Source organism: Megachile rotundata, chromosome 10, assembly GCF_050947335.1.
Source record: "Megachile rotundata isolate GNS110a chromosome 10, iyMegRotu1, whole genome shotgun sequence".
Taxonomy (NCBI): Eukaryota; Metazoa; Arthropoda; class Insecta; order Hymenoptera; family Megachilidae; genus Megachile; species Megachile rotundata.
In genome coordinates, this window is record NC_134992.1 from 16,909,173 (window position 1) to 16,934,865 (window position 25,693).

General features: G+C 36.6%; 4 protein-coding genes across 9 annotated transcripts in view; 3 read left to right on the forward strand and 1 right to left on the reverse strand.

The window, feature by feature from the left end:
* Positions 1 to 11,932, forward strand: part of kcc (solute carrier family 12 member kcc) — an 88,599-nt gene extending 76,667 nt beyond the window's left edge. For 3 of the 5 annotated variants that reach the window (XM_076536726.1, XM_076536728.1, XM_076536727.1), the window contains 12 exons: positions 464 to 561; positions 2,351 to 2,611; positions 2,683 to 2,868; positions 2,948 to 3,183; positions 3,263 to 3,447; positions 3,519 to 3,680; positions 3,758 to 5,196; positions 5,357 to 5,464; positions 5,614 to 5,667; positions 6,235 to 6,542; positions 6,613 to 6,752; positions 6,836 to 11,932. In XM_076536726.1, coding sequence (XP_076392841.1) covers positions 464 to 561; positions 2,351 to 2,611; positions 2,683 to 2,868; positions 2,948 to 3,183; positions 3,263 to 3,447; positions 3,519 to 3,680; positions 3,758 to 5,196; positions 5,357 to 5,464; positions 5,614 to 5,667; positions 6,235 to 6,542; positions 6,613 to 6,752; positions 6,836 to 6,927 — 3,269 coding nt within the window. In that variant the 3' untranslated portion in view covers positions 6,928 to 11,932. The remainder of the gene's footprint in view (positions 1 to 463; positions 562 to 2,350; positions 2,612 to 2,682; positions 2,869 to 2,947; positions 3,184 to 3,262; positions 3,448 to 3,518; positions 3,681 to 3,757; positions 5,197 to 5,356; positions 5,465 to 5,613; positions 5,668 to 6,234; positions 6,543 to 6,612; positions 6,753 to 6,835) is intronic. The other 2 variants (XM_003707256.3, XM_012294753.2) reach the window with 2 other exon arrangements.
* Positions 11,933 to 14,514: 2,582 nt separating this feature from the next.
* LOC100883787 (mitochondrial import inner membrane translocase subunit TIM14) lies at positions 14,515 to 15,671 on the forward strand. Its single transcript, XM_003707257.3, has 3 exons — positions 14,515 to 14,669; positions 15,096 to 15,230; positions 15,296 to 15,671. Exons 1-3 carry the CDS (start codon positions 14,667 to 14,669, stop codon positions 15,506 to 15,508), a joined length of 351 nt encoding a protein of 116 aa, XP_003707305.1. The 5' UTR covers positions 14,515 to 14,666; the 3' UTR covers positions 15,509 to 15,671.
* On the reverse strand, positions 14,567 to 25,671 carry LOC100883900 (growth hormone-regulated TBC protein 1). Of its 2 annotated transcripts, none has more exons than XM_012294761.2 (7): positions 25,306 to 25,671; positions 17,302 to 17,507; positions 16,987 to 17,234; positions 16,748 to 16,908; positions 16,573 to 16,681; positions 16,205 to 16,390; positions 14,567 to 16,126 (listed from the first exon to the last, which is right to left on the reverse strand). In XM_012294761.2, the coding sequence occupies exons 1-7, from the start codon at positions 25,365 to 25,367 to the stop codon at positions 16,019 to 16,021; spliced, it is 1,080 nt and encodes a 359-aa protein (XP_012150151.1). In that variant the 5' UTR covers positions 25,368 to 25,671; the 3' UTR covers positions 14,567 to 16,018. The 2 variants fall into 2 exon arrangements, with proteins under 2 accessions (XP_012150151.1, XP_003707306.2); XM_003707258.3 differs by lacking the exon at positions 25,306 to 25,671 and adding an exon at positions 17,931 to 18,086 and having other exon boundaries at positions 16,987 to 17,217; positions 17,306 to 17,507.
* Positions 19,216 to 24,546, forward strand: eIF2A (eukaryotic translation initiation factor 2A). The gene is made up of 12 exons (XM_003707259.3): positions 19,216 to 19,428; positions 19,936 to 20,199; positions 20,414 to 20,513; positions 20,797 to 20,972; positions 21,787 to 21,875; positions 21,936 to 22,086; positions 22,162 to 22,332; positions 22,445 to 22,619; positions 22,688 to 22,851; positions 22,931 to 23,029; positions 23,106 to 23,302; positions 23,389 to 24,546. Exons 1-12 carry the CDS (start codon positions 19,401 to 19,403, stop codon positions 23,512 to 23,514), a joined length of 1,740 nt encoding a protein of 579 aa, XP_003707307.2. The 5' UTR covers positions 19,216 to 19,400; the 3' UTR covers positions 23,515 to 24,546.
* Positions 25,672 to 25,693: the final 22 nt, after the last annotated feature.

A 25,693-nucleotide genomic window follows, 5' to 3' on the forward strand; every position in this document is an offset into this window, starting at 1 on the left:
AAACATTTCCACTTCGGTCTCCGTATTTCGATTAAAACTTTGCCGTTCTATTAGACATTCAAATCAACAGAAACTTCGGGAGCAGCCTCCAGAGTGTGGCTTATGCGAGCTTCAATCTTAATTCCCTGTTGAGAACTCGCTTACGTCCGATCATCGTCTACCCAAGAATCTCCATAATTCGCATCGTTTCCGGTTCACAGAAATTACTTATTGAATCGTTACTTAGCAAAAGCTTCGCGAGCTACGTTTTTACTTCGAGATCAATATCTGTAATCGGAGATAAGGGAAATTGGTAAACCTTCGAGGTTGTTACGTTTATCGGGACAAAGTTATGTCCTCGTGAATTTCTGTGACGTAAGAAGCGAAGACAAAGCCGAGAGACCATTTGTCAGAGCTCGCAGACATCGAGCACGGCAAAGAAGCTTACATGAATTATATGGAAACCTTTATTTTCTTTTTGCAGGCGATGGCTGTGGCGCCGGAGGAGATGGCGACTCCATGGTGGGCGGCGGCAATTCCGAGAAAAAGGCGGAATTGGAGACAAATCTCTTCCTCTATAACGTATGTACTTCAATCCGTATCAAATGAAAATCTACTTTCATTGTAACGTTCTATTCCTCCGCGAAATACACCGATTATCTTACGACGAGTAACATTTTTCTATTCAAAAATTAATTATAAACTCTCGTATCATCTAGCTTTATACGTCGATACTTCACTGCACAATAATATAGCACGAAATCCCATCGGCAATAGCATGCCTGGCAGAAGGAATAGTATTGTGTTTGCGTCCTGTTGGGTTCGTTGCGTGTATAATAGCGGAGCCACGGCGAAAGTTGAACGGATAAGAAAACTGGGACGACGGAGGCTCTCCCTTTCTTGAAAGAAGGGTCCTTCATTAAAACGCGAAAGTAAGAGGAAGGGTGGCGAAAGGGGTTGAATTCTCTCAAGTGTGCAATTCGCTTAATTGTCGTTCAACGAACAAGCAAGCCGCGAATGGATTCTTCTGCGGTCGTACATCCTTTTTCTTTTTTTTTTTATTGTTCCACTGTTACTCATCCACGGTGTTCACCTTTGTTCGTCGAGATCGTTTTGCTTTTCTTCGCTTTCGATTGCCTGGATTCCTCGTGGACGTAGAGAAAACATGTCTACCAAGGGTAGCAGTACATTCGATAGGTTTTTAAGAAAAGTACCACTACGCGTGAAGAATAACAGCGAGAATAACGCGCGTAGAAAAATGATGAAAAGGTAGAAGCAGCTGGTTACATGGAACTCGATCAGAAGAGGCTCCTTTACCACTTTTCCGCCTCGTTTCGCCTACAAAGAGACAGAAACAGGGATACAGGGAAAATCAACGACGATAAGGAGGAGGGGGTTGTTCTGGTCGGAGATAATTTCGACAGAGACCTTCCAAGAAGAGAAACGGATAATTGGATATCCAGGAATCGAGGTCGAAGCCAAACCGCGTTTCGGTCTGCGAGGAACCGAAAGAGCACGTTAATTAACGGTCTATAAGGGCTACCATTCCAGTCAGCTTTCTGCCTATGGACCACCGTTTTCTCTCATTTTTCCTCTATCTATTCACATCGAAATAATATCCTTACGTATCCATCTAGGGCATCGTGGATTTAGTCACGACAATTTCTAATTTTCTTATTTTCACTTTCTGAACTTATAAATTAAATTACGAAACGACAGTGTCGCTCCGAGTATAATTACCATCAACTATTTTAGCTCACTTAGTCTGGAATTGTTCTCCGTCCAAGAAACAAATTGCTGTCCCTTATAATCGTTACTGTTCGAATAGATCGTCGAGTGGAAAGTTCTTTCGATTCGTTCTCGGCAACGATATTTCACTAAATCGAGGTTCAGTTTTCACGTAACCCGGGAAACGTGATTGCAGGATCGCGTTTCGCTTAATTATCTCTCGCAGATCACGCAATTATCCAGGCGGTGGTTAACGTTCGCAACACGCGACGACCTTTTTTTCCCTTACGAGAAACGAGAATCGCGTAAGACGACGCGACGTCTCGTTAATTAATTAATTAAGCGCTCACGTTGATTAATCTCCGAGCAACGCGACCGTCCGTCCAATTAAAACGTTCGATTCATTTATCGTTTCTTTTTTCGTCGATATTCTCTTCTCTCGTCCACGTTGAATATTTATACCCCGCTCCTTTAATTGCTTCTCCGATCATACTTTTCCTTAACGAACACAATTTTTGAAGTCAAAGTTCTCCCAGCATAGATCGTGGAATTTTAAAACTTTGACAACTCTGGGTTTCTCCATTTGTACCAAGCAGAAAATGAATTAAAAGAACGCTAACCAAATTGAAATAAAAATTTTCAGGAGGAGATGGAAGTCCGGCCTCGTATCTCCACGCTGCTCAAAAGTCTGTCGGACTACAGCAACACTATCCCAGCCGCGACTGACCCGGACACCAGGCCACCGCCCGCCCCGGGTGGCGCACGGATGGGCACCCTGATCGGTGTCTTTCTTCCTTGTATTCAGAATATCTTCGGTGTAATCTTGTTCATTCGTCTGACTTGGGTCGTGGGTACAGCTGGTGCCATACAGGGCTTCTTCATCGTGCTATGTTGCTGTTGCGTGGTAAGTACTTTGCCTTACCCTTCGCCCAACTTCCAAAACTCGTGGACTATCGGAGAGTTATTTGTACGCAGACAATGTTGACGGCTATCAGCATGAGCGCCATCGCGACCAACGGTGTAGTGCCAGCCGGTGGGTCCTACTTCATGATATCTAGAAGTTTGGGTCCAGAGTTTGGTGGCGCCGTGGGGATGTTATTTTACACGGGCACCACTCTGGCCGCCGCCATGTACATCATTGGTGCCGTTGAAATAGTCCTGGTAAGTTCTACTTCTGACCGAAATTTCGGAAGTAACAAGTTTGTTGTAACAAAATTTCATGTTGCAAAACCTCTTTCAGACTTACATGGCACCGTCTCTCAGTATATTCGGAGACTTCACCAAGGATCCGAATATCATGTACAATAACTTTCGAGTGTACGGTACGGGGTTGCTGATGGTAATGGGCACCATAGTGTTCGTCGGCGTGAAATTTGTCAATAAGTTCGCTACGGTTGCCCTGGCCTGCGTCATATTCTCGATCGTGGCTGTCTACGTGGGGCTGTTCCGCAACTTCTACGGAAACGAGTCCCTCAAGTTCGTACCTTCGCATTGTCCGAATAATGCTACCGGTGTCGCGTCACGTTGTGTTAACGCGACTCTTCGATCGTTCCAGGATGTGTGTTCTGGGTAGAAGGCTGCTGAAGGACATCAACGTGTTAACGGAATGTAACAAGAATACTACCGGTGTTCTACACCAGATCTACTGCGGAAACAGCACCAAATGCGACCCGTATTATATGGAGAACAACGTGACAATCGTAAACGGCATTCGTGGACTGGCTAGTGGTGTATTCTTAGGTACTTGAACTTCGTTTAAACTACATTCGTATAATGAGAGATTAACTAACTATGACAATTGTTATGTCCAGAAAACATATGGGACAGTTTTCAAGAGGAGGGTCAACTGATCGCTTACGGAAAAGATCCGAAGGACATCGACATGATGTCGTCATCCAGCTTCAATCAGATTCAGGTCGATCTCACCACAACCTTCACCATTCTCATCGGTATATTCTTCCCTTCCGTCACGGGTAAGCTATCTATTCAACACCTACGGCCTAAGTTTCTAACGCATCGATAACTAATAACTGTTCCATGTCGTTTGAAGGTATTATGGCCGGCTCCAATAGATCAGGTGATCTAGCAGACGCCCAAAAGTCTATCCCGATCGGTACCATCTGCGCTATCCTGACAACTTCGACGGTGTACCTGTCCTGCGTGCTGCTGTTCGCCGGTACGGTGGACAATCTGTTGTTGAGAGACAAATTTGGTCAGAGTATCGGCGGCAAACTGGTCGTGGCGAACATGGCGTGGCCGAATCAATGGGTGATTCTGATCGGTTCGTTCCTGTCGACTCTCGGAGCGGGTCTCCAGTCGTTAACGGGAGCTCCGCGTCTGCTTCAAGCCATCGCCAAAGACAGCATCATCCCGTTCTTGGCTCCGTTTGCCACTAGCTCGAGTCGCGGCGAGCCTACCAGGGCTCTGGTGCTGACGGTGATCATCTGCCAGTGCGGTATCCTTCTCGGCAACGTCGATTACCTGGCCCCCTTACTGTCCATGTTCTTCCTGATGTGTTACGGCTTCGTCAACCTTGCCTGCGCACTGCAAACGCTCCTGAGAACGCCTAACTGGCGACCCAGGTTCAAGTATTACCACTGGAGCCTCTCGTTCCTAGGCTTGTCTCTCTGTATCGCCATAATGTTCATGACTAGTTGGTACTACGCGTTGTTAGCCATGGGAATGGCCGGTTGCATCTACAAGTACATCGAGTATCGCGGAGCCGAGAAGGAATGGGGCGACGGTATCCGCGGTCTAGCCCTATCCGCTGCTCGTTACTCGCTCCTGCGACTCGAAGAAGGCCCACCGCACACGAAGAACTGGAGACCGCAAATATTGATCCTGGCCAAGCTGACCGACGACCTGGTGCCCAAATATCGTAAGATGTTCGCGTTCGCGAGTCAACTGAAGGCTGGCAAAGGTTTGACGATCTGCGTCAGCTGCATCGAGGGAGACTACATTCAGAACACCGGCAAGACCGTGGCCGCTAAGGTGAACTTGCGCAAGACGATCGTGGAAGAGAAGGTGAAGGGATTCGTGGACGTTCTGGTGGCTACAGACATCGTCGACGGTCTGAGTTCTCTGGTACAGACCACGGGATTAGGTGGAATGAAGCCCAACACCGTGATTCTTGGCTGGCCATATCGTTGGAAGCAGTCGCAAGAAGACAGAACCTGGAGAGCGTTCCTGCAGACTGTCAGAACGGCCACGGCAGCAAGGATGGCCCTCCTGGTACCCAAGGGAATCAACTTCTTCCCTGACTCGACGGAGAAAGTGGTCGGGAACATCGACATATGGTGGATCGTGCACGACGGTGGTCTTTTGATGCTGTTACCTTTCCTCCTGAAGCAACATCGTACGTGGAAGAACTGCAAGATGAGGATCTTCACTGTCGCGCAAATTGAGGACAACTCTATTCAGATGAAGAAGGACTTAAAGAAGTTCCTATACGATTTGAGGATCGAGGCCGAAGTAGAGATCGTGGAAATGGTAAGTTAACTTGTCTATAATGTAACCATTAATTCGAAGATAAAAATTGATGGAGATCGATGGAAAAATGTTATCAGAGTCCATCGTTCGACCAAAATTTATAAACTTTCTAACAACGTGTTCATAAAGGCTAACGGGATTTTATAATTGTGACCTACAGATAGATTCCGATATATCCGCCTACACGTACGAACGAACCCTGCAGATGGAACAGAGGAACCAGATTCTGAGGGAGTTGCAGCTGAACAAGAAGCAGACCCTTGGAGTGGTAAGTGACGGAATCGCGAAAACGAGAACCGCCCGTACAAGACAATGCGAATTGTGTAGTACAATATATGTTTAATAATGTAATATGAAAACTGCTACGTCGATACTGATCGGTATGTGTCTGTTTGTTGCGTGCTCGTCGCGGATAAGGAGGAGCCATTGGTGGACTTCAACGAGGTACCCGCTGAAGAAAATTTACCTCTGGTTTGTCAGACAATCCCCGGAGATCCTTCCGACTGTTTGTTCCCCTCAATTTTGGTGTCATCGACACTCGTGTTCCACGATCCTCCAATTTCCATCTTTCTCTCTCTCTCTCTCTGTTCATGTTCTTTTATTTTTCTTCCGTAACAACGCATCTCGTTTGTCGACTCCATTACACTGACGAACACGCACGCGTTAATCGAATCGAGTTAACTCATCCTGTCGTAATAGATCCGTCTTCTTGGAGATGAGCCGGGAATCGTTATTTCAGGACACTTACGATTCCTTTTTAACGGCAGCTAAAAAAAACATTTATCCTGCGATCGTTGACCTCCACATGTTTGCTTTCTGGCTCTTACGAACAATTATCCCTGGACCCCATGACCGGATCTAGTTTCAGCTTGATTGGCACGTTCATTACGAATGCTTACGTAGCGATCATTCAGTTTAGTCAGATCATAGAGTGCTTTGACGCTAGAGTTAGTCGTCTTTCGACACACCTAACTGTCTTCTGCTGTTCGGGACACGGTGGTCCGACACAGTTCACCGACGCTTTCCGTCCTGATACAGGTGCAGGCGATCGTGGACCATCACCACAACGTGGACGCCAAGATTCCGACCAAGGTCAGGTTCCAGGAGCCAGGAAGTCAGAACCCGAACATCGACGAGGCCCGGGAGAAGCTCGTCCAGGAAAACGAGACAGGTAAAGGATTAGAGGCAGGAGACGGAAACGAGACCGGAGAAGAAACCAAAGAGGGCAACGACGAAGAGACCAAGCTGATCGGTGGTTCGCCGAAACAGGATAACAAAGAGAACGCGGAGAAAGAGGAGAAGGAGAACGAGGACAAGGCGGAAGCCGAGGAATGCGTCGTCACGCCGTAAGTAACTCGAACATATTTCTGATATTTTTATTACTTTTACTCGAGAGACATTTCTTCTCGTTCACAGCGACGAAAGCGACGTAAGGCGTATGCACACCTCCGTAAAACTGAACGAGGTAATCGTGAAAACGAGCAAAGACGCTCAATTAGTCATCATCAATCTACCTGGACCACCACGAGACACTAGAATGGAACGTGAATCAAACTGTATCCTTTCGATTCGATCTCGTGTTTGGTGTTCTTCTTATCGTTTGTTATTTTTTGTAATTTCCTTAACGAAAACTACGCAGATATGGAATTCCTGGAGGTCCTGACAACGGGATTGGAAAGAGTGCTGATGGTACGAGGTTGCGGACGGGAGGTGATCACCATCTACTCGTGAACTAGACCAAGAGGAATGGAAGTAATCGCCTCGCATAAACAGAAATCTAGTTTACTTCTGAAAGACCTAAACGACTTCACCCTAAGGAACACGTTGCTCTTGTGCCATTGTCTGAGCAGTCACTTGCGTTGCGCGTTGTGAACACGTATACAGGACACACATTAACACACGTACACGTACATGTACATAGACACACGGTTTACCAGAAAAAAAGGAGTACGAACATCGATCGACGACGCTGTTTCGCGGACTGGGTCGACGATCGAGAAATGCTCGTAGGCTAGTAACAAGCTGACCCTCGAGAAGGCCAAAAGTGACATGCCAAAGGATAAGTTCCCTTCGAATGAATTTCACGCGTAAACTAGGATACGTAGGATCTATCTTATTTACACTCGTCCCTTTTTCTCGAAGAAATAGACGAAACGCGGACTTTTACTCGTTGACGCTACGCGCGTTGACGCGCGGCCAACAGCCTAGCACCGGAGGACTGTAAACACGGAGCATCGCGTTCGATCTTGACACTCGAAATCGGGTTCTCGAAGAGCCTCGATTCGAACAGAGCGTATTCTTCGTCGCAGAGGCAAACTTTCGATCCTAGGGACGAGGAAACGGGATAATCGAGAGGGTCGACAGAAATGGAAACCGACACGTCCCCGAATTCAAATTCTACTCCGGTCACCGAGATATATTATATATATATACTATCGTGTACTCCACATCTCCCCGTTCGAAACTGAAATCAAAATTTTTTGGTCCGAGGCTAAGATCGAAGCATCTACGAAACCACTGCCAGAATACTTTCTAAATGCTTCGCGTTTAACCAAAGACGCGAGAGGCTCATTTTTCTACACGCATTGTCGTTATAGAGTGTATAATTAGGTATGTATAATTCTACCGCTTATAGGGTGAACTTAGGGTAGCCTAGGGTAGCGCGTTGAAAACTCGCGCGGCGAAAGTTGGGCGGCGAACGTTGATTGCGCGAACGGTTTTATGTGGACGCAGGACCTCTAAAGGCGTTGTCTGCGAGAACGAATCTTTCTCCCTGTTAAGTGCTCGTACTGCTCGCGAAACTTTTCAACCTAAACGACCGTCATTCGAAGAAAAAAAAGTATGTTACTGCCAAAATTCTCGAAACTTGTTGATTAGAATTTGCAACGGACAACCGAGAACCGGGTAGGTGAAATCGATACGAACGAGGAGTTTTTGACTTTTGAATGTGCTAGAGAGAACATACATAGTACTAAGAATATATTACTTGAAATTACTAATTTATATTAACTACATCGATCTAACATCAGGATCTCATAGCAATACAAATTCTTAACCTACTTAAAGAAGTCGTGTAACACGGAATCCCTTAAAATTATAAAATCGCGTCACTGCATTGCTGAGAAACATAGAACTACTACCATTACTACTAATACTATTACTACTATTACTACTACGATTACGATTCTAAACACTAAATGTACTAAGGAAAGTATACTAATTCGCGTCACTGTTACATCGATATAACGTGAAAGACTAGCAATAATAGAACTAACGTAGGTCTCGAATTTCTTAATGTATTACAAAATACTCTATCGCGAAAGTCTTGGAATTACTAAAGTATAGGTCGCAGATTAATTAGGTACTAGAATGTCCGACCTCTCCGCGAGATCATACGGACTTTTAACTATATAAATGCTAGCAGCGATGCTAACATCGGTACGCACAGAACATCGATATGCAAAAATCTATCGTTCATCGTTTTATATATATATATACATATATATATGTACACATTCCACCATACGAAAACACGTCTCTCGACATTGCGTCCCCATAAAGGTTCGAGCCGTAGCGTTCCTTCCAACTACCGCCGCGAATGGCGAACGGAAGAAACACGGTGACTTATTCGCACGCATCTCCTTCAGGACTGAAGTTCGTTTTTTCCACTGTACTTCTCGACCTCTTGCGCGCCGAAATCTTCGTCTAGGTTCGCGTTTATACTGTCCAAGGCCTATCGGTCCGATTCACCGCTCTAACACGCCTCTGCGTAAAAGGGAACAGGCGCACGATCAACCTATGTACTTACGAATGTGCACGCGCGTGCGAATTGCGGCTGCGTTAACTCGTTAACCGCGTCTCAGAATCGTCTACCTTCCGTTAAGTTTATTCTATCCGAATACAGCGGAGTCTCCCTGTATGGCCGTAAAGGAACACTGCGCGACCAGCGATGTTCGGCCAAATAACGAGACTCGATTGTATACACGATCTACCTTGATCTCTGCGTAAATACAGTATTATACACCAAACGTACCCGCTTCTCGTCCCGTCCGGTTAACGAGTTAAACGAGCAACGCACAAGAGGGAACACGGTGAACGGCTAACAGAAATATGTATGTCAGATTTCCATAACGATCCTTTAAACCGATTTTCATCGAACGATAGCGTGTAGCATTGTAATCGATTGCATTTAAGTGTCGTGTGCATGTCACGTTTCATGCGCGGCTTTGAAACTTTTTCGGCCGTGGCTCATCTCTTAGATAGGCACTATCTAATACGTATATATATACATATATATACACATACTTATATATGTATACAGGACGGATAGTTTCTCTGTGTAAAGAAAGGGCATCGAGAAGCGACGAGCAGAGGAGGAAATTGGTCCTTTTGAAGGGAAGATCGATCACCGGGTCGCTTTATCGTACTCGTCGATGTACGCTGTGTCTACTTAATCGAAACTCGCGAACGGACTGCCGGATGAAATTAATCGGAAAAGGTAGAGAGTCGAGCACTCGCGAATCGGTACCGCGAAAATTCTTCACCCGTTTTCTTCGATTTACCGTGTAACGCTGCCTCGATGATGTACAGGGTGATTCAAGAATGGGGTTTGACAACTTTCGAAACTGGCAACGCACCTTGTACTTATATAAGTATAGAACGATTCGATATCGAGCAATCTACGTGTTGTTATTAGAGAGAAATTTCAATTTATAGAGATTCTATTATAAACTGTATCTCGATTTGAAAGTACTTAATGGGCGGAGTTTTTATCTTGTAACTTGCTTCGCGAATCTCGATCGGCGTTTTGAAACATCTTGTACATGATCGAGGATACGTCGTCTTGACTCGAGCAACAAAGTTGCCAAGTATTGCGTCTACTGTCTGCTAGCGTTCGAAGCAGTTCGAAATTCAGGAGCAAATTCCGAAATATATTTGTTGTAGCGTCTCTTTATCTACCTCATCGCCAGCGCGCGTCGAATCGAGCGAAACGGAATCGTAAAAGATACGCGAGACGAAGCAGAATTCGATAAAACGGTCCGATAAAGCAATACGATGAGAAACGGAAGCGACGAACTGAAAAAAAACCCGGATATTGCACGAAGCCGATCAGACACGTGCAGGTTCGCGAGATGCATCCTCTGTCTCTGTATATCGTCCCACGATGTTGCGACATGTACTTTCTAATTTTAATACGTTACTCACTTGTCGATTACCATATATTTTATGTGTACTTGCCTATCTGATAGGCATCGGCACCGCATAGTTTATACAAGACATGTTGACTATGAGAAAAGTTTATCGCGTGAGAAAAAGAGCTGTTAGTCGAGGATACAGAATAATAAAAGAAGAAACAAAGGGAAGAGCAAAAGAGAAAAATGATTACGGATAAAATGCTAAATGTGTTGTACATAAATAAATAGTAGAATTTAAGGACGAGCAGGCGAGATGATTTAAAGGAGCGATCCTAGGGGACAAGAGAAATAAAAGCAAACGTTCGAGAAGAAAAGAGGAGGAAAGAAAGTGAAGAGAAACATCTTTTTCATAGATCAAACAGTATTGCAGTGTACTCCGCTGCCGCTTTAATATTTTACTATGTCGTGTTTACTTGAAAGAAAAAATGAACAAATGCACAATTGACCGTATGGACACACATACACACACGTTACGTAAGTGTAAGGAGAGCGATAAAAATTAAAACGAAGATTTTCGGAGAGGGTATACAAGTGCTCGGCGATCGTCATCGGGGATTATCGTGTGTAGTTTGCGATCTAACCCGTTATGAACGGGCCTTTGCGTCTGGTTTAAATCATCTTCTTAGGCTGTGAGATGCAAGCTAAGCCGGCAGAGAGACTTGCTCGAGACCTCAATCATATGTGTCAAATCAAGCGTCAGATATTATACGTATTATACATACATGCATACATACTTAAAAAAAAAAGAATCTTATATCTCGTTAATACCGAGTCTAGCCCTCTAACCGAGATCTATGCTCGCTCTTGGCGACATCACTTAGTTTTCTTCTCCTCGAACACACGCATACACACACATATACACATATACCTTTTAGCGTTCGAATTGTGGTTTCCGGTGAGATATAGCGCGTTCGTAAACGTCCAAGCGTTATAAGTTTAGTCTTATTTAAATTTCAAGTCTATTTCGATCCAACGTTTGAAAATTTAATAATCAGAATGTCATTTGCTTTATGTGCGATGTTCTCCAATGTACTTGGCATCTTTCCACATGATTTTACTAACGGACCAGGTTTACGATCGCGCTATATTTCGGCGAGAATCGTGCAAAGTGGGGAAACATCGACTAGAAAAAGAAGGTGAAAGAAGAACGAAGGAAAAGATTCCGATTCACGGGATGGAAACGAACGTTCACCGTTGAAGAGGAAGAGCGAGAAGAAGAGAGGATGCGTTTCGAAACGAATATATGTATATATAGATATGCACATATACGGATTCTATATATATGTGTATATATGTATATGTATATAAAGAAAAAACAAATATAAGATATATTTGTAGATACGAACATCTTTAGCCATCTGATTAGCATATGTAATAGAGTCAATACTGTGAAGATACCTATAACTTTACCCCTATACCCTGTTAGATCATAGACAATGATGATAAATACTTGTAATTAACTTATGGAAGATGAAGTATATCGAATGAAGAAACTATACTGCGATCAGATCGATTAAATAAATAAACGACATACACCTATACGACCAGACTTCTTTTACGGTATTTCTTACGAATTACTTCTTCGAATTATTTTCATCTTTTTTTTATTTTTCTTTCTACTTCCACGAGCGCGGTAAAACTTCCGAATGGAGACGCAGCGGAGATTCATCAAGAATGTTGATTATGTAAAAAAGGTAAGTAAATGATACGATAAAAAGTATAAAACAAATCATATTATAACGCAGAAACATGTCCGTGAGTTACGCTGAGACGTTGTACGCATTTTTAAGGGACACATGAAAACTAATGACGTCATCATTGTGGGCGCTTCGGCCACTTTTTCTTTGATTACTTTCTTTGTAAAAATTTACTGCGCATGTCTATCTCTTACAGGTTAGGACTGCGCAGGTGGTCAAGGTTCACTGATTAATTCCCCGTACATAGCGCAGACATTCCACTAGTTAGTAATTAAATGATTAAACAATAAGTTTAATTAAGTTATGCATTGTATGAAAAGTGGTGAAAATAAAGAAATATTTATCATAAATCATTGTGTATTTATTGTTACCTAACAAACCCAACAAAATAAAAATTTACATATTCGAAAGAGAGAATTTGTATCACGAGAACATGTGAATTCCTGGAATTTGACGTCACCAAAATTCTAAGAAGTAGCATGATAGATACCTCTTCATACCTTATGTTCTCCTGATACAAATTTTCAAAATCGGTTCCGGGTATTTCAAAAGTCCCGCCTCGGGAATTCTTGGAAATGACGTCATCAAAATTCCAAGAAGTGGCACGAAGGATACCTCCTCACAACTTATGTTCTCCTGATATAAATTCTCAAAATCTGTCGGTGGATTTTCAAAAATCCCGCCCGGGAATTCCTGGAATTTGACGTCACCAAAATTCCAAGAAGTGGCACGAATACCTCCTCACAACTTATGCTCTCCTGATACATTTTCTCAAAATCGGTCGGTGGAATTTTAAAAATCCCGCCCGGGAATTCCTGGAATTTGACGTCACCAAAATTCCAAGAAGTGGCACGAATACCTCCTCACAACTTATGTTCTCCTGATACATTTTCTCAAAATCGGTCGGTGGAATTTTAAAAATCCCGCCCGGGAATTCTTGGAATTTGACGTCATCAAAATTCCAGGAAGTGGCACGAATACCTCCTCACAACTTATGTTCTCCTGATACATTTTCTCAAAATCGGTCGGTGGAATTTTAAAAATCCCGCCCGGGAATTCTTGGAATTTGACGTCATCAAAATTCTAGGAAGTGGCACGAAGAATACCTCCTCACAACTTATGTTCTCCTGATACATTTTCTCAAAATCGGTCGGTGGAATTTTAAAAATCCCGCCCGGGAATTCTTGGAATTTGACGTCATCAAAATTCTAGGAAGTGGCACGAAGAATACCTCCTCACAACTTATGTTCTCCTGATACAAATTTTCCAAATCGGTTCCTGAAATTTCAAAAATCGTGGCTCGGGAATTCTTGGAAATGACGTCATAAAAATTCCAGGAAGTGGCACGAAGGATACCTCCTCACAACTTATGTTCTCCTGATACAAATTTTCAAAATCGGTTCCTGAAATTTCAAAAATCGTGGCTCGAGAATTCTTGGAAATGACGTCATAAAAATTCCAGGAAGTGGCACGAAAGATACCTCCTCACAACTTATGTTCTCCTGATACAAATTCTCAAAATCGGTTCCTGAAATTTCAAAAACCACGGGTCGGGAATTCTTGGAAATGGCGTCATCAAAATTCCAAGAAGTGGCACGAAGGATACCTCCTCATACTTTATGTTCTCCTGATACAAATTTTCAAAATCGATCGATGGAATTTCAAAAATTGCGCATCGAAGATTATTGAAATGACGTTTCGAAAATTCCATGAAGAACAAGGAATACCTTCTTATAATGCATGTTCTCCTGGTACAAATTCTTAATATTTTGTTTCTTATTTTTTATTTTTTATTTCTTATAATTAGAGGAAATTGTAGGGATCGGAATGACGGGATTTATAAGTAAATGAATACGCAAGTACATGTTTTTATTCATATTTATTTTCAATCACTTTTGTACATTAAGTAACTTAATCTATTTTATTAATACATAAATACATTGTTAACACTTAATTCTAGGACGGAATTATCTTAATAATATGTACATACTAAATGTCGTTCAGATTAGGCTATTTTCACATGTACTTGCCTAATCTGAACGCCCCCTTATGTAGGGTCGACGCAGCGCCATCTAGCAGCGACATGCGAAACTACAATAGAAACCTCGCTGATGGTATACTACAGTTGAGTGTAATCAATTAATTACCGACAGAATCCGGTCGGTACTTTACCCGTGGTCCTCATAGTTCAGCAGTTTGTTGGTAGGTGGCGCTGTTAACAGAATTTGTGGCGGTTTTTTTAAAAGATTATTTCCTTTTTGATTGTTTGATTGATAGCTTATTGTTGTGGGCGTCGACTACTATGGTCATTAGCCCGCTGTTTCCTTTTTTTCTTGACGTAATAATTCCTATACTCTATGGAGATCATGAGAGTCATCGATGAAGATGAATACTGTTATAATAGTCGTCACTTATTATCAAAGTTTAGCCACTCACGGCTAGGTGGCACTGGTTTCATAGTTTCGCAATACATCAGTCTTTTTGATACTTTTTTAATGACTCAAAGAACTATTTGTATTTGATCTAATATTAAATTATTTGCAATAAGGTTTCTCGTTGTTTTGACAGGTGCAATAAAATGGTAAGGATAATTGTTGAAATTTTTATTCAAGATAACATCAAAGTTTATAATTTAACGTAACAGTTTATTAGTTTACAAATTAAACACATTCTATAACTAAAATTAACAAATATTTTGTAAATAATACATTAAAAATGTGTTTATGCGAATATGTATTTCATCACAGTTGCATCACTAACGGAAATTTGTACTAAAACTTGTAAATGTTATTGTTTATAAAAAAGAAGGAAGGCAAAATACATTAACATTAATTATGTTTTGGAGATGTAATTCATTTAAGATTATAAATGTATGTGTAATTAGTTTAACTGTGTGAATTTGAGTTGAATACAAAATATTACAAATAATAAATTTTACTGATAGCTATTTTGATATATAAACATAAACGAATCCTAAATATTTTGCATTTGATTTTGACTTTTATAGAGTAGTTTCCTTGTCGTGGCAGGCTTAAGCCTTGCTGCTGTCGGTTTTACTGGTCGTTATGTACTTAAAAAAATGCCACAGTTTTCTCAAAGAATGGCAGAAGCTTTAAAAAACATGCCAAAATTAGATTCACAGGTAAGATCATTGCATATAAAAGTTATATAGATATCTAAATTGATTTCATGCCCATATATTTTTAGACATTGGCAACTAGTAAATATTACAAAGGTGGTTTTGAACCTAAAATGACTAAAAGAGAAGCTAGTTTAATATTGGATGTATCACCAACCGCGAATAAAGCAAAAGTAAAACAACAATTTAAAAAAATTATGGCTGTAAACCATCCAGATCGTGGTGGATCTCCATATATTGCAGCAAAAATTAATGAAGCAAAAGACTTTTTGGAAAAATGACATAAATAATTTTGTAGTTATACAGAGATACATAGCACATGTAATTACGCTTAGATCTACACCTGAAAATTTAATTGCAGTGAAGAAACTGTTATGTACATATTAACAACATAGCGATCTTATATTTTATTTAACTTATAATAAAGTTATTTATAAGAAAATACATTAATTGTTGTCCTAATTTTAACATGCAGAAATAAAAAATTGTTGTAATAAAATATTTAATAAGATATTAATATAATCAATATACCATAATTTTATAAAATATACAATAAAAATGATATTTCGTATTTGTTCCTATGCATAAATAAACGTATAAAATTTTATAAATCAATATACAATAAAATATTATTGACATTTGTTCTTCTAATACTAGATTTATATTTACAAGAACACTGTAGAGGTAACATTACAATACAATCCTACAGAACGTATTTGTTTTGTAAGAACTCGAAGTCAAATAATACATATTGACTAGAATCATTTAGTTGACCAAAACTTTTGTCGTTACTATCGTCCTAATTTGCTTTCGTTTTGTTCCATGCGTTGTTTCGATATTTTTGTCCTTAATTTTATAATTGTGCTGCCGGGTAGAGATCCAGGTACTTTAAATATACTCTAGAAAAAAAAATGGAAGATTAGTTCATAAAGTTATTGTTTCCAATTTATTAAAGAAAATCGGGCGAAAATACGTACCTGCATGAATTCATGACATTTTAAAACAATACTGTCTTTCGTTATTTCTTTAAAGCATTCTGCTAATGTTGTAAAATCTTGACATGCAAGTAGGTTGCATTTGTTCCTTTTTATCAAAGTCAATGCAACACGAAATATGATTTTACTGCCTTCATAAAAAAGACAATCCCATATACGCAGCGTGGTCTGCCAAGTTGTAAACATTTTATTCAATACTTTTATAGTTTATGGCAATCCAAACATGTATTAATTCAAAATTTTAAACTAATGAATGAATCAACTGTGTACACACCACATATAATACTGTTAACAAAACAATGCTAATATTCATAAGCTTTTCCTTTAAAAACAAATACTATTAACTTTACCTCGATTGGTAATACTTCTGCAAACAAGCACACAAACCATTTTGTTGTAATGACTGGCCATGGCAAACCTATGTTTGTAACGTGTTGATAAATGTCCGGCATTTTTATCCTACAATAATAATAATAATATTAGCACACATCGGCAAAAAATAAATGTGATGTTTAAAAAATTTACCTGACTAATTCTGCAAGAACATCGATGTCTGTAAGCAGGCCGTCCATTGTTGGTGTATAATAATCAGGTAATATTTTTTCTATTAGAACCTTTAATAACCAAAAAGCTGTTTCTTCACTTTTTGTAACAAGTAATAATAAACCTGCTATATAATTCAAACCCTAAAAAAAATTTTCAATAATTTAGTGATGTAATAATTAGGAATATGCTGTTATTATATTGTGTCACAATACACTTACTTGACAATACCCTACTGTTTTATTTTGATGAGCAAAAGCTAATAAAATATTGTACAATTGATATTGCTGATTTTCTGTATTGTTAAAAAATATATTGTCAGGAAAAGTTCGTGGGAGATCAGTTTTTATAATATTTGCAACTTCTTCCTTATGAGGGGCTTGTAACAATTTCTGATAAAGATCAGGAAATTCATTTTTTACATCTTCTCCTCCACTGACAGACAGCCATACCTGTAAAAGTAAAACTTCTGTTTTATATATTAAATATAAAAGGGTAAATAAAATTTGTTGATAAACTGAAATTTGAGTTCTCACTTACTAATCCTCTATGTTCTCCTGGTATACCTTTACGAACATATCTTTTTATTGTAATATTTCGTTGTAATGACTTTCCTTCCCCAATAATTTCAGCCCATTTTTTAGCTCTTTTAGCAAGCACTTTGAGGTATTCTGACATAAAGTCCTCATAGGTTTCATAATCAAAGTCGTGAGGTCTTTCAAAACCATATTCATCCACGTTGCTAACAAACATATTAAGAAGGTATATCATTATTAATATATTTATAAAATGTACTTCACACGTAAAATTGTAAAATATAGGTAAATATTAATAACATACATAGATACTGTTAAATAATAAGAAAAATAGAAAGTTGTAAGAAAAGATTCAAGCTAATGACAATCAAATTTTGAAAAGTGAATACTACATAAATTTAAAAAAATTGTAAATGAAAATGATATTTTAGTGAAATCAATCTTAATTTACATTTTTCCATAAAAATTTTAAGAAATATAACCTCTTTCGAAAAGAAATGATCACTGTGATAGTTGTCTTTGTAATTTATGTTGAATTAATAATATTGTTCATATTTTCAGTGTATATTCGTAAAACGAACAAAGAATTTTAATGCTATCATAAAATAATTAAAAATTTTAATGCTCACCTAAAACATGAACTTGCCATACCCCACGCAAGACGATGCTGACATATAATTTCTGCCGTATACAGGGTGTTCAACAAACATTTTTCTATTTTAAGTTTATTATGCATTAACATAATTAAAATACATTAACTAAAATATAACAACAACTAGAAAATTTTATAAGTAGCAATGTATATTTATTTTTTTTAATGGATTTCAAAAATAAAATAGAATGTCAGTATATATATAGCAATGTGCATAATTGTTAAAATTTTTATTCAGTTAGATTTTAAACTGATTTGTTATATATATATATAAGAATTGTAACACTGCATCAACACTTTTTAAAAGTTTTGTATACTAAGTTGCATTAAATTATATAACTTAGATATTTATTGCTTACTATTAAGATATTAAATGAAAATCACGCTAAAACGTATGCCTGTTTAGGGAAGCGTAAGAAATTGATTTTTCGAACATTTAATCGAAAAGTTAATCGATATAAGAATTACCGGCAAAGATTAGATATAACAAGAAGCGACACTCTGATAAAGAAACTACTTTTAGAGAGAGACGGAATTATACCACCAATTTAAATGCCTATGCCAATTGAAACGAGGTGGGGATACAATTTCAATGTTCCAAGAAGTGAATATGCATAATGTGTAAGTGCAACGCTTGGCAAAGAATGATTTATATCTGCACATTCATATATATTTTCTTGTAGCAATGAATTCGCCATTTCTTTATAAGTTATTTGTAATAAACATTGCTGAAATTAAATTCTTTTAATTTCAATTTCCCGCTCGTGTTTATACATTCAATTTAAAGGGACAGACTTTGCCAAACATCAAAGGTGCCGCTCGGAGTATCGTCTCTTGTTGTATCTACTCTTTGTCATTGGTTAGGAGTTTGCAGAAATATATGTAATCATTTGACAGAAAGCAGCGTGTTATTCTACACGAATTAATCTTAAAACGATACTATGAAGTTACCGGCAACTCTTAAATTTTAATGAAAATATATTTTCAGCTGAATAACTTTATAACGAGAGAAAAATCGTTGCGATATATGTGATGGCATGATGCGCGGCGTTATAACGCGTGTCAATATAACACACGGAAAATATAACGTGTGACAATTGACAACACAATACATGCCGATGTAACATAAGAGCTATGCAGACGATTACTTTTATCAATCGTATATGCTTATTTAACTGTATATTTAATTATTACATATACGTATACTGAAGTCTAAGTATATATGAATGTTAAAATATTTATAGTTGATGTGTTATATTCGTTACAAAAATTGAATGAAAAAAATTTTATATTCATATTTCTATATGTACGGCACTGAGCGCACGTGTTTCTTGCATACGATGTTGGCGACGCATGTGCAAGATATCCTTTTCAAGGGACAAATTCCTCAATCTGGCAAGAGTGGTCGATATTCGATATTACGGTACCACATGGTAACGGAGGTAAAATGGCGTTGACTGTTCCTTGTGTTGCTGGTAAGCATTTTTGGATTGTTTTTATTAATGTATTACTTAATTGAGAATCAAACTTTTACTGATATTTATTCGCAAGTACTATTAATATTCATAAAATGTATCTTTGTTCATAAAATGGTTGCTACTTTAATGGCATTCTGTTTAGTAGCATTTTATTACTGGAACACATTTAATATACAGAAAATGTTTCACGTGGCAATGTGTTTTTGAAATTTATTTGCGAACACAAATGTATCTTGTAATTTTTCTGATCAATTTTGTATAAAATTCCACATGACTTTTGGTTATTTTTCTAGAGATTGAAGTATCTTATTATTTTGATGTAAATTTACATATTACATATTTCATACTATTTACACTATTTGTGGTTATAAAAATTCTCAAATTTATATGTTACAATATGAAATGTATAAAACGGTTTTAACCAAATAAAAATTTGTAATTCATATGTATAATGAAATATGATGAAACTAAGAAAATGAAAAAGCTGATTTTCTTTTTTTTTAGTGAGAGGTTCAATCGGGATCAGTTTAGGACAAGGTCCACCATCGTATGAACCAGTTAAAACATTTCCTAAAGATGATAGTAAAACTTGCAAGGCCATGGTTTTTAGTCCAGAGGGACGTTATTTTGCATGGGTTAATGGAATGGTTGTCAAGATTTTGCACTGTAGTACATGGAAAATAGTTGCAGAGATCAAGAGACCTAAAATCTCGGCAATTCAGTTCTCAATTCAAGGCACATATTTTATGACGTGGGAACCATTCATTGGTATTATATTACTTTTACTTTTATGACATATTTTCATTATATTTGCTTATTGTTTGCTTTTGTTATTTATACTTCTATTATGTATCAAATAATATTTAAAATGATTGGATTTTTTAGATATAACATCTTATATTATTTTTATTATGTATTAAATATTTTTGTATTGTAATTATGTTGTATATGGTATTAACAATGTAACTTTTTTTTATTATAGCAACAGTGTCGAATCCTCAAGGTGTACCAAATCTTCACATATGGAAATCAGAAACTGGAGAGCTAGTGAAGAGTTTTGTACAGAAAAAGCAATCGGATTGGTAATGTACTACTTAATGTATTCCAGCATTTAATTACAAATTATATACAAATTTAGAAATTGCATTATTATAATGTACTTTCAATTGAATTTTTTTTAATGTTTTTTGAATATGATACTTGAGCAATTTTTTTTACAATTGTTATGTATTTTAAAAATATTATGTACAAATATTGTGCATTATACTTAACAATTTGTTAAAAAATGCCTTTTAATATGATAAAATATGAATAGTAAATGCAGTTTGTTTAGTATGTAGTTATATTTATGCCATATCTATTCAGGGAACCTCAATGGTCAAGTGATGAGAAAGTCTGTGGGCTGTTAGTTGGTGCAGATGTCATTCTATATAAGGATGTCAACTTCGAAAAAATTGAGCACAGAATAAATGTAGCCAAAGTTGCGAAATTTAGTATATCACCCAGTAATTCTCCATATTATATTCTCTGTTATATGCCTGGTAATTAAATTTTGTTGCATTTTGTTCTATTTTTAAATTGTGCAAATGTACATGTATATCATGTCCAGGTACTTATATGTGGAGAGTATATTATTCTTTTCAAATATCATTTAAGAAAGATACGAACATAATAAATATAAGTATTTAATAAAAACTAAGAGAAATCACAAAAATTAAAAACTCATAAAATATATAATTTAGCATTGATATTATCCATTAGTAATCAGGTTTGGTTAATTAAAATGTGTAAATTTTACAATGTTTATTAGTAGATAGTTCAAGCCTAACTTACTTAAAAATTGGCTTATTTTATGAAATACTTTTTTATTTCAGTTTCTCTCATTATGAAGCAAATATGTGCGGCAAGCATATAATGCACAGGTGTGGAATGAAGATTATATGACAATTAAATCTATAAAACACTTTAATAGTTTAAAGAAGTACAACAAAATATTAATACATAGTGGTATTTTGTATACACAAACATGAATATGTAATAAGGATCAACAGTAATGGGGAATTTTCCTGATTATTACATGCTCAATTTTAACTGTAAGTACTTCAATAAGTTATAGGGAATTAAAAATATATCTAACAGGTAAATATTGTTTGTTTTAAAATATTTGTGATTTCTTAAGTATCTATAAATGGAATATTCACAGTCGTGATAACTTCAAATGTCGTATCCTTGCATAATAAATAAGTACTCTCCACATTAAATACCATATATTAAATGTGCATAATTATGCGTGTTACATTACATTATTAATGCAACAATTACCTAATTTGTTATTTCTTGTATATTATATTATAGGAAAATCGGGTCAACCGTCATTTGGTAGATTATTCCAGTATCCAAAATTTGATTCTACACAGGCTATAGCGAATAAGAGTTTCTTCCAGGTACTGTTATAAAGTATGAGTGTGTTCTTATATATAAAATTATATCATTTTTATCTTTAGGCGGATAGAGTAAACATTTATTGGAATAATCAAGGAACAAATGTTTTACTAATGACGAGTACAGAGGTTGACAAAACTGGAGCGTCATATTACGGAAAACAGACTTTACACTACCTTAGTACAAAAGGGGAAACTGCTATGGTTATGCTTAGTAAGTTGTACTTAGAAATTATTGTTTATTAGTAGATCTTCAATTATTTACTTAAGTTTTTCGTTTTAAAATTAGGTAAAGAAGGTCCTATACATGCTGTACAGTGGTCCCCAAAAAATACTGAATTCTGTGTAGTATATGGTTTTATGCCAGCCAAAGCTACATTATTTAATCTCAAATGTGAAGCAATATTTGAATTTGGTATACTGCATCGGAACAGCATTTATTATAATCCTCAGGGAAATAATATCCTTTAAAATACAATTTACATTATGACCACAGCTAGTAAATTGCACTATACTAATTTATTCTCTCATTTTATTCTCTCGTTCATTATTTTTCCTTAACCACGCCGCACTTCTAATATTAACTGGGTTTGGAAACCTTCGAGGCGGTATCGAATTATGGGATGTTGGCAACAGAAAATTAATTGCTAAAACTGAAGCTCCTGATACAACGCTTCTTCAGTGGTCTCCAGATGGAGAACATTTTATGACTGCGACTACCGCACCCAGGTTGCGAATGGGCAATGGGTAAATAATATTTTTGTAAACAGAACACTTCATCTTATTTATATTTATAATAAAAACGTGTAATGCAGATTTAAGATTTGGCATTACACTGGAACATTATTGTATGAGCGACCATGGAACGAACAAGAAGAGCTTTGGGAAGTATTATGGCAAACTTTTCCACCACAAACGTTCCCCGAAAAACCAATTAGTTATAAAGCTGTTGAAGGGATTGCTCCTAGTCAACCACAAGGTATTAAAAAGTCATGTTATATTTATACCTCTATATCGTTTTTATGATACGATATGTAACCTATTTCAATCATTATTAGCATCAAAACAAGCATATCGACCACCATCTGCAAGAGGAGAACCCGTAACTTTCAAATTGCATGATGACGAAGTACTTGGATTGAAAAATGCTTCGAAACGTAAATCATTATTTTACATACAACATGAACCTACATTTGTTACTCTAATGTATTTATTAAAATGTTTGATTTATAGCTACTCAGTCTAAAGCAAAGAAGAAAACGAAGAAAGTCAAAAAAGAATCAGAAGCTTCTGCTTCTTCTCAACCACACCATAGTAATGCAAGTACGAATGGTCAAGTTATTGCAAGTACAAAAACTCAGAATTTAACTACGAATGTTTCTGAATGCGATGAACTGGAAAGAAGTAAAAAAATTAAAAAAATCAAAAATGTAAGAATATTTACTACTAATGCCTGTAATGTCATTTTAACGGAAACAGAATTTAATAATTTTTATTTTTATGCTATTTTTTGCAGAAATTAGAACAGATTTCGAAATTGAAGGAACAGTTAGAAGCAGGAAAGCAATTAGAAATCAATCAACTAGACAAGATCAAAAAGGAAGCTGATTTGATAAAGGAACTTGAAGAACTTGCTTTATGATGACCATTTCAAATTTCAAATGTATACAATTAAACAAAGTCAAAATATTTCTCTTAAAAAACAAAAGATGATCTCGGTCCTTCACTTATACTACCACACGTACAGACGTTACGTTTGGCTGTAAATAAAATTTTCACTGTACGAAAGCTAGTGGGAACAAACTAAATTTTAAAAGTGGTTTAGAAGTTTCCATGTCATTGAAGTTGTTAGTATCTAAAATACAATCATTAAATTCCATTTGTAAGCGATGATAAAAAAAATACAATGGTCCATCGCTACATTTTTTCTTTAATATTTAGAGAAACAGATTTCTTTTTTCTCAATAAATTTTTTGTTTTAAATATTTCTAAGTAATATTAAGTGATCATGATTATGCATCATAGGCTCAATGATAACTAAGATTCCCTATCATACGGTCTGAAGAATGTTAAACATATAATGAAAGAAAAAATTTTAATTACACAAGGTGAACACAAATGCAAAAAAATGTAGCATGATCGTAAATTTTCATGCGCATAAAATTTGTTCCTGGAGACAGGTGCTATCTTTTAACTCTTTACGTATATAAATTATTACGTATTGACTTAATTTTTTTTATCTCAATTTTTTCACGAAAGTTTAGAAAAGATTAAGAATAAACATATCATTTTGCAATTCTCTTCTTACCAAAGTAATAGGCGTTGTATTGGTATATTTTAAAACTTTTGTACTTATATATCATATTTTTGTTCGTGTGCCTTGTTTAAGATTGAGATTTTATATTTTTTGTGCTATTGAAGATTATAAGACTGGTCAGATCAAATACAGTTCCCGGCACAGCTTAATAAATGAATAAACAAAACAAAAAAAAACTGCCAAAAACTTACTGTGTTACAGAACTAGAAAACATTAATAAAAAACATTTAGTTTTTTGAATTAGTTGATTTAAAATGATATTTTGTAGCAGAGTTCAGAGTTATTCTTTCTTGTTTTCAAGCTTACTATATAATTCTTAATAGTAATTTGTGTTCATAATAAAGCAAGTTATTGCTATATTGTCTATTTTCATTTTTTATTTGGTAATACCGGCGAGATAAACTTTTATTTGAGTGAATGAATAACTGGAATAAATATATTTTTATTTCTTTTGATATATTGATAAGAAATTTTCATAACTTTTAATAAATTAAAGAGATATAATAGTTCGAGGTATAAATGTACACAAAAATTTAATAATATTAGAATTACAAAAATGTGTATTATTATTTCTTCCGATGTAATGAATGATATTTGTATGAATTATAGCTTATCTCTAGATCAATTGGTATGCTATAAAATAAATTATATCAAATGAACATTTGCAGTTATCAATGTTATGTACAGTTATATGAAATAAATTATTAGAAAATGACGGCAATCATTGTTTTACGATATCTATTCCCTGCGTTATAAGATTTCACACAAAATTTTCAAATCAAATTCATATCGATCAATCGATCGATTTAAATTACACAACTATACGACTTAAATTGTTTGAAATATTATTTTATAATGTTACATGTTAAGAGTACATTTTAATCAGAAAAATTATACACGATTACAGAAGATCACAATTGTAAAAGCAACATACGGTTGAAAAATTATACGTATCGAGATAAAAAATAAAATGTGCTAAGAGGATATATGTAGGAATTAAATATTTACGATACCCGCTTTTATATAGAAACAACTTTAGATTGATGAAAGATGAATGAAGGAATTGTAAGTGAAGTATGATCGAAATTGATCGATGAAAGAAAATAGAGTACTCACATTTCGTTTCGCGGGAGATCTATAGTAATTTGCGCATTTCGGCTAAGTTCAGAAGATTCCATACCAGAAGTATAGCGTTAATCTACCGCCTGCTTCTCATTTCATGCTCATATACACGGTGAACAGAAAGATATACATTATTATCTCTCCCTATTTCATTATTCAACTATCTTACTCTACTAGCGTGTACTTGCGTTTATCTGCAATATGTGTACAAGCATGTGTGCGTATGCGCTATGTCAAACGTATATTCCGAAATTCCTATATTCTAAAATTCATGCCTTTCTACATTCCTAACATCAAGTAAAAAATCACTGTATATATGCGCTTCTTGTCACAAATATCGTTAGATAGCATGCGCGTTATCTCTGATTGCAAATCGTGTCGA

Coding starts and splice junctions, on each gene's coding strand:
- LOC100883787 (XM_003707257.3), top strand. Junction 15,231..15,295: donor TGCCAAAATTAGATTCACAG/GTAAGATCATTG, acceptor ATATATTTTTAG/ACATTGGCAACTAGTAAATA.
- LOC100883900 (XM_003707258.3), bottom strand. CDS start 18,043: ATGTTAATGCATAATAAACTTAAAATAGAAAAATGTTTGTTGAACACC. Junction 17,508..17,930: donor ATGGCAAGTTCATGTTTTAG/GTGAGCATTAAA, acceptor TATGTTTGTTAG/CAACGTGGATGAATATGGTT. Junction 16,391..16,572: donor CAGAAGTATTACCAATCGAG/GTAAAGTTAATA, acceptor ACAACTTGGCAG/ACCACGCTGCGTATATGGGA.
- eIF2A (XM_003707259.3), top strand. CDS start 19,401: ATGGCGTTGACTGTTCCTTGTGTTGCTG. Junction 20,514..20,796: donor CAGAAAAAGCAATCGGATTG/GTAATGTACTAC, acceptor ATATCTATTCAG/GGAACCTCAATGGTCAAGTG. Junction 22,087..22,161: donor AACTGCTATGGTTATGCTTA/GTAAGTTGTACT, acceptor TTTTAAAATTAG/GTAAAGAAGGTCCTATACAT.